This window comes from Sorghum bicolor, chromosome 1 (genome assembly GCF_000003195.3).
Source record: "Sorghum bicolor cultivar BTx623 chromosome 1, Sorghum_bicolor_NCBIv3, whole genome shotgun sequence".
Lineage (NCBI taxonomy): Eukaryota > Viridiplantae > Streptophyta > Magnoliopsida > Poales > Poaceae > Sorghum > Sorghum bicolor.
In genome coordinates this window covers 76,366,661-76,377,857 of record NC_012870.2, presented here as the reverse complement: position 1 = coordinate 76,377,857, position 11,197 = coordinate 76,366,661, and the positions used below count along the sequence as shown (strand labels likewise).

The following is an 11,197-nucleotide window of genomic DNA, read 5'->3' as shown; positions in this document are numbered from 1 at the left end:
GATGACCCCTGCAAAATAAGCGGCGGCATCCATGTCTTCACATACACTTGTTTTCTTTTTCTCTCTACCTTTTTTGCAATCCAAGGTCTGCACTCTTTTCCTCACAGGGGTACTCCTACTAGGATGTGAGGTTTTTAATGAGGCAGAACCTATGTAAAAACCTCTGAAATATAAAGAGGAATCCACCCCAAAAGCAAAACTCAAAAGTCGAAAAACAGCCAGCAGCGAGGCTGTAGCATTTGACGAAACATCACGTGATTACGAGGACCCTCCGCAGCCTTCAATCAAAATTTAGGAAAGCTCGGAACGTCTTCAAAGGTGGACAAACACCAAACTCCTTAGCAGAAGACCTAGCCAAGAGCCGGACAGCAAGGATAGCATGGCCAAAAGTGAAAAAGACCTGTCCTCCTCAGGCATCACAACATGGCCAGAAGAAACAAAACCTTCAAACCTGACAAAGACCTGAGGACAATCAGGCATCAGGAGCAATATTATTTCTGCCAAAAGGCAGTGGAGGTTTAATATTCACAAGATAGACCATTAAAAAAAATCAAATTACATAACCTTCACCAAAATAAGGTCGAAGGTATCCTGCTACTCTAAGCAGACCCCCAACACACAGAGCGTGAAAATAAAACAAAACTACAATAACCCCCAGTCATGAACAGCAAAACAAACTACCACAACAACCAACTATAACTCGATAATAAATTTTAACCTAACAAAGTACATAAAATAAATGCATCAAAGCCTATAAAACCAGGCTCACCTTGCCCCCAACCTCAACCAGGATCAGTATACAAAGACCCAAACATCGAGTGCAAACCTAGCAGTCACAAAGGAAAAAACTTAGGCCACCATGGAAGCAGGAGTTAACCTTACATCAACAACAAAAGTTTGTATTGCACGAAGCTTCGTAATGTTAGAACCACGGCGTTGTGATGAACATCGACCACAGAGTCGTGTACAACCACAACAAAGGATTTACAAGTGAGACTCAGAGGTCTCTGAAGGGTATCGCACGAAGTCTCGTAACATCCCTTCAGAACCTTCGACACACATATCCGAAGGTTCTCCTCGACAACACTCCACGGGAGTTGAGCAAAGGAAAAAAATAGCACAATTCAGCAGAGGATCCTCCGCACCAGAAAAGTCGAAGGTCCTAAGGCCAGGAAGCGGCGATCCTGTGCACAAGAAACAATCGCCAATACCTTCGCAATATCAAGCATCAAACACAAGCAGGCTACAGCAACACAAAGATCCTTAGGATCAACACCACCGTGACGTTGCAATGTATAAACGCTGTAGCGCGAAGGTTGTAATAAAAATAAAGCCAAAAAGTGCGGAGGCCATGGCCAAATCAATGGTAAAAATGTCTGATCTTTATTTACTATATACAACGTACAGAACAAAAGTTTACAAACAAAAACGAGAAACATCCTCCGACCGTCAAACGTCGAAGGTTCTAAGACTCTCGCACAATTCTTACATACGAATCTGGAAAAAGCCTAAGGTCATCGCAGTAATCACGAACAAGAAAATCAACTAAGTCATCAATACTACGCGTAGGATACTTATGACGCCACCAATCAATCAGATAACCCCTCGCGTACAGATCCCCACGCTTGAACGTCACCGGAGTAACGTAGCTTCCTTCGGCAAAGTTCGAAGGAAGAACCTCCTCTGGAGCAGACCTCACAACCTTCGCAAAAGAACAATTTCAAAACCAACCCAAACGAAGGATAAAACCAAAACGTATAGCAAATCTCTCGAACCTCCGGATAACCATGAAGAAAAGGCTCGGCCAAATCCTCAGAAACCTCCGACACCCAGCGTACCCTATCCTTCTCACCGAAAATGCGAAGGATAGGATATGGCAGCTGCATAAACACAACAAACCATGTCAAAGAGATATACACATGGCCTACGCCAAACGAAAAACAAAACAAAAACCACCACCTAAGCCGGAGGCCATGAACCTCAGCGCGCAAGCGACCGGACGAATTCATATCGTTCGTCATCTAGGTCATATCCAACAAACTCAAACATATCCACCACTCTCATATTAGGGAAGGCAATCCGCCAGTACTCCCACAACTCGCTAGAAACATAAATTCCTCTATAGAAAATTGAAAGCAGAGTCACGCTAAGATCCTGCGCAGGTCCTCCGCCAGAGACCTGCGCAGGATCAGAGTGTAAAACAAAGGTTTACCCAAAAAAAACAAACCAATATATTACATTTCCAACAGTCTTTACAAGTTAATCGAAACCTCCGACATTTCTTACAAAAAAGCGTCGCATGTGCGGCAGACGCAAAAAAACAAAAAAGCCTACAAACTAAATAACCTCACACCTGAGGCGGAGGAGGAGCAGAAGTCTCGGCCTGCGCTGAAGCTTGGGCACCAGTTTCCTCCGGAAACTTAGCACCTACGTCACGAACCTCCGCCTTAGCCTGAGTCGAAGGACGCGCTTCGCTAGGGGGACACGAAGGACCGGGCTTGTCAACCTTAGCCGCTTTCTTGGCAATCTCCTGCAAGACAGCAAACTTAACATACATTGCAAAGCAGCAAAACAGAATACAAAAAAAAAACCAAATCAAAAATACCTCAGCGCGACGAGCCTCCGCCATCTTCTTCGCCTCAGCCCGCCCAAACCTAATCCAGAACGAACTGATGAAGTTCTGGACAGATTTGCGCAGGCTCGAGGAGCCCTCGCCAACGTCCTCCGCCGAAGCAAACTCCTCCTTAGCAACCCCCTCGGCATGAGAGCAACCTCCGCGGCGCAAAAGCCTGGCGAAGGAACTAACCGCAGCCAAAGCCCCAAAATCAACAGCTCCACCAACAAAGTCAGGGAGCATGCGGATATGGGACTTCATCCATGCGAGGCTAGCACAAACGTCTCCGCCAGGCGGAGGAGCAGAGGTGCTACCTCCGAACTGTGCCAGCGAGCTGGTATAGAGCCCCACGACATCCGCGGCCTCCGCCTCCGCCTTCTGCATACGAGTCTGCATTGCAGCCGCAGACTCACGCTCAGCGTCAAGCTCCTTGTGGAGGCGGTCAGCAATGTCCTCCGCCTTCTCAGCTCGCTGCAAGGCCAAGTCCCTGGCACTCTCCGCCTCAGTGGCACTCGCGCGGAGGACAGCTACCGAAGCCTCGGCATCTTCCTTCTCTCTCTTCAAAACCTCCGATCCAGCCTTATAATCATCCCTTTCCTTTTTCAGGGACGCAATTTCCTGTCGGGCAGAAGAAAGTTCCTTAACATCCTCCGACAGGCGAGCCTTCTCAGCCTCTAAGTTCTCGTTTTCCTTCTTCAGAGCACCAATAGCCTCGTCCCGGCAAATAATCTCCCGGGAACAACGCTCCTCCAAGGCTGCAGCCATGTGGTGACTCTGCAACACGCCAAAAACAACAACAATCAAACCTTCGACCAAAAAAACACGAAGAGAAAACACACAATTTGAAAACTTACAAGGCTATGGTGCTCAAACTGCACGCGAAGGAAGGCGTCAAAGTCCATATGACGGAGCTTCTGGCGGAGACGATCTAGATAGCAAAAAAGGTAAGGAAAACATAAGAAAATTAAAGAAAAATCATCAACAACGGAGGCCAGAAATGAACCTCCGACCAAAGAATGAACCTCGCGCAGTGCATCGGTCCAACCTGTGATCGAAGGATCAGAAGCACCTGCGCAAAAAGAAAAGTAAAATCAACACAAACCAAAAGAAACCAAATCATTAAAACAACAAAAAATAAAAAGCGTTATCATCTTACCAGGACCCAAAACATCAGCAGGCGAAGGCCTACTAGCCAGCGCAGAAGGCGCAGGAACTCTAGGCGGAGGAACTTCAAGACCTTCCCGTGCTATGCTAGCACCCTTAGCCAGTTCCTCCGCAGTGGCCAACCCTGCGACCACATCCTCTAAAAAACATAAAATGATATAAGACTGCGATGACAGAAGCAAGCATAAAAATCAAAAATAACAACAAGGAAACGAACCTATGTACAACGAATTTATAGCATCCACAGCCGGGCGCGGGGAAGCCTCCGCCTTCTTTATCCTCCGAACAGAGACGGACTCTGCATCGTCACTGGATTCATCCTGCGCATCCTTTGGCGGAGACTCTCCGCCAACTGAAGCCCCCCGCGCAGGACCCTCAGCCACTGCAGGATTTGCCTCCCGCGCAGGACTCGCCTCAGGGGCCTCCGCGTCGGAAGACTCCTCCCCAAGAAGAGACGCGAAAGGCGCGCGCACAGAAGAGACCGCACGCGAAGCTTCAACTTCAGGAGCTCCACCAGCAGGAGCGACCTCCGCAGGAGCAGAAGCCACCGAGTTTGACTCGGCAGCAGATGAGCGGGCGGAGGAAGACTCCACAGGAGTCTCTAGCACAACCTCCGCCCTTCGCTTCTTCGCCAGCTGCTTGACAGCACCACCACCCTTCCTCTTCTTAGCCTCCGCCGCAGCAACAGCCTTGGAGGAATCCTTCTTCTCCAAACCAAGAAGAACCTCCGGAGGAATGACATAATCCTCGTACTCAATCCCCAACTCCTCAAAAACTCGGTTCAGCCGGGGCATCGTACCAAGCGTAGACCTCCGCTGGAGATATTCCTTCTCCGAGATCTTGCCAACAATCCTTCGAGCAGAAAACTCCACACGATCAAGGAAAGACTCCTTGGTCTCATCCTCCGGTAAACCCGCACCAAACCGGGGAAATGGTAACCCCTCCGGAGGACCAAAGACCGGCACTTGCACCATCTCAATGGTGAACTCGTCGTTCCTGCGACCAAGGGGCCAATAGTCAGCAGCGACCATCTCCTCAACCAAATCCCGACCTCCGGAATATCGGCAAGCCTGCGCAAATGCCTTGTCGCAGGCCAGTCGTCCCTCCGACATTTCCTGCGAAGGATCAACCTTCGAGAAGGGCTTCAACTCCTTCATCAACGACGCGTAAGGATAAAACTTTTCAACGCTGCCGTCATCCAAATCCCTCGACGCAACGGGGGTCTTCACGTAGAACCATGCTCTCATCCAATCCTTCTCCCACTTCTCTTTTTGGCAGTAGGAGATCTCACACCTAGGCCCAGGCATTGTGCGGCGCGGCATGAACGCGCAGCTTCCAAACTGCGCAACGCATTCGACACCTTCGGAATCCTTCACCTTTTTAGGCTGACGCTGGAGCTCAAAATAGGAGCAAAACGTATCAATGTGTGGCATCGCTCCGTAGGATTCACAAGCCCAGGCAAACTTGCTAAGGGTTAGAATCCCATTGGGGCTGAAATGCTGTAACTCCACGTTGAAACTCTCCATCACTTCGCGAAGGAAATGATACGGAGGCATCCGAAGTCCGCAGGTGAAGAAATCCCTAAATACCACTGCATAACCTTCCTCAGGCGCAGGTACAGTTTGACCCGCAGGAGGAGCCTTCGCTCGACCTTCCTTGAAAAACCTAGCCTTGACCATATCAGGGATATCCTCCGCGCTAATAGTCGACTCCCCGAACTCAAAAGTAATTGCAACCATCTCCTCAAACTCCTTCGCACTAATCAAGTCACCAACGGAAGCTTCGACGTCAGATAACGTCTCCTCCAGATCTTGAGCCGCAGCCACCTCAAGCATCCAGTCTTCAAACCTCCGCAACCAACCACCGGACCTCACACTAAGAAAATTACGCAAAGGACCAGAAAAATCTGACCTTGAAGGGCGAGGCGAAGGAAAATGAGCCACCTTATATCCTCCGCAAAAACTTGAGACCTATACGCAACTAAAGCAAATGCGAGCTGGCGAAGGAAATAACGAAAACAGCAGGCAGCAAGGGTGAGACCCAAGAGCCTCCCCCATGCCCCTTTTATAGGGGGGGCCTGCGGCAACGCGACCGTTGCGATTCCCCGCGCCAAACGGCTATAAGCGGAGGAATTGGCCTGACCGTTGCGCTTCTTCAATGCCAACGGCTAACCCCAACGGCTATAATATCCTCCGCAATCTAACACGCGAAGGATATCAGACTATCAGAGCAACAATGATCGGAGGATCCTAGCAAAATAAAGAAACCAAGAAAAATTTATGACTAAGCAAAAGAAACAATTTTCCAACAATGCTAACAAACACATCCTGCGCACCAGGGGGGAAGGCAGCAACCATGCTCGTAGCCTCCGCAGCGTGGCATGTTTTTGAGCACATGGACCGCAGGAGTGCCATTAGCCCAAAAAGGGGGGAACTGTTGGGGAACAGCTGCATCCTTCCCCCTGGTAGCGTCGAAGGTTATCCTTCACCCGAGGAACCTCCGACGCCTGAAGCGTCGAAGGATATCCTTCATCGGAAGATACTAATGTTGACGACTCGTCTGGTCGTGCTGAGTGTGTGCAGGGACTGAGACACCGGCGGAGGTCGACGAGCAAGGAAAGGGGGGAACCTCCGACCCTCCCGGGTCCGAGGATGGCGGGAGAACGCGGCCAGGCCGAGGGACCTCCGACTCGACCAGGCTAAGGAGGAACTCCCGGGGTGGCCGGGTCGAGCAACCTCCGGCCCAGCCAGGCTGAGGAACCTCCGACACTGAAGCGTCGAAGGATCCGCAATTGGGCGGAGGATCCAAGCCTCCGACCAGCTGAAGCCCCAGACAGAGGATAAACGAAGGGCTTGCAATGTGAAATTACGCAGGTGACTTAGGGTCAGTAGACTGTGATGTAAGAATATACTGGAATATCCCCCACCGTCACGGGGTATTTATGTAAATGTCATTAGGTCGGTTTCCAGGCCCTATATAAGGGGCGTGATGCCGCCATTAATAAAGAGAGAGAGCATTCACTGTATTCACCTACTGTTGAGTTCACTGTTCGCTGGCGCTCAAACCTCTCACGGCACCGAGTGAGAAGGTTCTCGATCCACCGTATTGCTGGGAAGTGCGGAGAGCATTTTCCCAACAGCCATTAACATAATCATAAAATCATAATCAATTTACTTCTAATGATGTTATCATTTTCCCAGATCTTATGATGATCATAAGATTTATTTGGTTGCCTTTCTACTACCCTGAGCGCTATATGATCCCTCTACGGCGCTTTTTCACGGTCCTGCAGAGCTTGCTTCCGACTGGTCGCCATCCCGCTCCGACTGATGCTCCGTGCTGGATTTGTCTATTTGGTCTTTGCCCTTTCCCCACAAGAGCATGTATAGGCCCAGAATCACAACAGCACCCCCGATTATGCTGCATATATATATATATATATATATCAACATCAGTGGATTATATTGACGATGATAAACTGTCATCAGACTGGTTGAGTTGGATTCCATTAATATTATACATGCAGATTATACCTTCCTATGTATAGGTTTTCGCCGAACATGAAATAGGCCAGCATGGCCGCCATGATGGCCGCTAAGGGATCAAACATGGTAACGAAGACGGGACCTTTCCTCTGGGTGCACCACAGCTGAACGTAGAATGTGAAGCCGCTGCAGGCAATTCCCTGAAACTCAAAACAAAACGACAGTGAATCGAAACCAGAAACCCAAAGTCCGTGTAGTATATATGTTACAGGTCGCGCTAGCTAGCACACAACAGTTGTATATAGTACTTACCGAGTAGACGACGCACCAGAATTTGAGTCCAAGAAAACCTATCATCCAATCTTGGCGCTTGTGCTGCATCAACACCGCGAACACGGCTGACTGAATCCCTCCAACCGTGCACATCCATGCCGTCAGCGAACAATGGGCTGGGTACCGCTTGATTGAGGACGCCTGTAAAATGAACCAGATGGACCAACATAAGCAGCTGGCCAATGCGAGGATTGGTCCTCGCCACCAACTCTGACGCACGACGCTGCTGCCCGGCATGTGTATGGGTGGCTTCCAGTGGCTCGTGATCGCTTCTCCTTTGTACAGAGTCATGGTGGTCGCCCCGGCGAGCGATACCACCGTCCCAGCTATTTTGACCATCCCTCGTAGGCTCTTGGCGTCTACAATCTCCATTCTGATTGAAACCATGCAATGCAAAATGATGAGATCGAAAGAGAGAGTAATTCGTCAAACTGCGAAACTGCTTTGTCTCTCTGATTATAATATTGGATCTCAGCTCATGGAATGGAACAGTTGTCAAAATTAAATTTTTGCAAGGACAAAGGGGTATCACCGGCGGCGACCTGAGGATGATAGCGATGACAAAAGTTATTGAAGGGACGGTATTCACCATAGAAGTGACAAATGTTGGAGATGTGTACTCTAAGCTCGCGAAGTACAAGTTAGGACCTAAGCTCACCCTGCAAAGACAAACAAGCTAGGCAATCTTATTAATCAGATCAATAAACCTCACTAAAAAAACCATTTCGCTTATTAAGATTTTTATTTTTAAAGCAACAATACACGCGATCTTGTCTCCGCTAGCTACTCTTCGCATTGATATCATGCCCTTTATTACCCCAGAAGTGACAGTACAAATATCTCCAGGAACAGCATGAATGTCATTTTAGGCCTCAACCCCCTGCATGTACAATGATAATTTATTTTATACGGGAGACAAAAAATATATAATGAGAACAACTGCGCGTAAAGAATATACTTGAAGAAACTAACGATCGATCGATCTTACTTCTCAAAGTAGTAGGCAAAAGGCCAGATGAGAAGAGCAACGAGAAGATGCCTGTACGTCACGTAGACGTAGGAGTTGAGCTCCATATCCATGGCGGCCTCGGTGATAAAGGACATGTGAGCGCGAAGCACAGCTGCGCCAGGATCATCACCAGGTGCGGCACGTAGCTACTACTCCGCACCCCTCCCGTCCCATGAACCCTACGAGCCATTTTTCTTCTAGACAGCTAGCTAACTAGTATGCAATACTACTCCCCGGACCCAAAGCACTTGAATTGTGCTACCACCAACACCGTATACCAACCTCTGCGGTTATATGTATATATAGGCAGATCGGGCTGCCGCCATTGATCATCACTGCTAGCTGGGTGGCAGCAAAGTGTTAGGTAATCCCACTGTTAAAGATATTCCTAGTGGATACCCGAAATATTTTATGGAAAGAAATATATCTATATATGGTAACACAACTGGATGCCATGAAGAATGAGCATATATAGGAAAGAATCGTCACAATTCATACACATATTTACAAGAATATATATCCAGCTGGGGAGGATTTGTTGCAACAGGATGTCATGTATTCACAGAATCCTACATGATTTCAGGTATTAATAAAAGAATCCAGGTACGTAACACAACATTCCATAAAGCGCTACTATTTATATGTAGAATTCGGTGTACAGATAGGTTCCTACTTGGTCTCTGGTTTTCCAGATATATATTTCATCTTGAAAAAAAAATCCCTTGTTCAGGGCTACTCACTCCGTTCCTTTTTTTAACTGTTTCCAAGAAGTCAAACATAATCAACTTTGACAAAATATATACAAGAAAAATACTAATTATTATAATACATAATTAATATCATTAGAATAGATACATCATTTAATCTATTTTTATGATAAATTTATTTAAAGATATGAATATTGTTAATATTTTTTGTAAACCTAGTCAAATTTAAAAGAGTTTGATCAACATGCTTCCTGTAGCGACAGTTAATATGGGATCGAGATAGTAGTACATTGTGTTGTTTCATAGGCTCGTGACACACGATCCTAGGATGTATTTAGTTCTAGAATGACCCGATGAGAGGGATGAAATGGATTCACTCTATTTTTTGGGGAGATAGGATGGTTCCATCTCATTGTTTGGTTAGGAGGATGGGGTGTCCTCGCTTCATGTTTGGTTTGAGGGATGGAGATAAAGAGGATAACATCGTGTTTAAATCTGTACTCCGTTAGACAATTGTTAGGTGGGGCCTACTTGTCATCTTCTCTCTTCTTCTTTTTCTTCTTCTTCTTCTTCTTCTTCTTCTTCTTCTTCTTCTTCTTCTTCTTCTTCTTCGTCGTCGTCGTCGTCCTCCTCCTCCTCCTTCAGCAGTTTAGATGCGCCATCGTCGGGGCTACTTGTGTCGTTGCCGGGGCCAAGCTCCCCCGCCACATCCAGCATGGACGCGTCCGTGCTCCCTGCCCTTGTCCACCACCGCCACGACCGACCCCACCCTAGCTTGTCCGCCGCCACAGCCATGGCCGGGTCAAAGCTCGCCCTTGGCTGCCCTCATCAGGGCCGAGGCTGAGCTTGCTTGCGGCTGCCTTCAACGGGCCAAGGGGAGCTCGCCATAGGACACTCGTGCCATGGCGAGGGCCTCCGGCCCGAGGCTAGGCTCGCCGGCGGCTGGGGCTGAGCCTCCCTCGTTGTTGAGGCCATGCATGCCCTCTTGCCTTCTGCGACGAGCACGCAACAAGGGAAGGAGAAAAGAGAACGCAACAACAGACGGGAGAAGACGACATCATGAGGAGACTAATACCTCGGATTTGGATGTTAGACTTGGTAGAATATTCCTCTTTAGGATGATCTCATCACTCGTGTCCAGAACCAAACATGGAGATAAAGTGGGACGGGATATCCCACACTTCGTCCATGTCCTGCCCTCGAACTAAACACAACCTTATTTGAGTCAACTTAGTATGTTCGACTTCGACATATATGTTCGACACAACCTTATTTGAGTCAACTTAGTATGTTCAACTTAGTATGTCCTGCCCCGTCCTAAACAACTTGATATTTAGCATTTAGATTTACTATTTGGACAATTTTCCTTCCGTGTTTTTTTAGAGAGAAGGTTATCCGCTTTATTTCAGTTCAGCACAACCTATTCTAGGCGCATCCGCCCAAATTTATGTAGCCTCGAGGGTATACAATAGCTTGGAGGACAAGAAACATTTATCTATCAAAAGTAAGGCAGGTATCGAATTAACTATTTGCAACTCCTAACTACAAGTCCTATAGACATGCCTGCATATTTCGATTGTTTAATAAATAAAATTACTTGTACATCTGGATCGGAGAGTTAAAGTATTTTATTTACCTAAAAAACGAATATACAAACCTTATGTTTGGTTTTGCACCTTTTTATATACTCCTATATGTATACATATACAATCCTTGACCTAAATCACGTAGCTAATATACATTATATATATACTCATCCGTATATATTTTTGTTGCAAGTCCACCTATGAACTATGTCAGGGACTGCTTTATTATAGCATTTCATGCGCACTAGATACCTATCAAGAGCCGATCTAATTAATTAATATGAACATCTACCAAAGAG

General features: G+C 47.4%; 1 protein-coding gene across 1 annotated transcript; it reads right to left on the bottom strand.

The window, feature by feature from the left end:
- Positions 7,057–8,795, bottom strand: LOC8059843 (WAT1-related protein At1g43650). Its single transcript, XM_002465768.2, is given in 7 exon segments — positions 7,057–7,198; positions 7,312–7,463; positions 7,576–7,969; positions 8,139–8,255; positions 8,414–8,476; positions 8,585–8,700; positions 8,703–8,795. Coding segments are annotated over 7 exon segments (1,077 nt in total).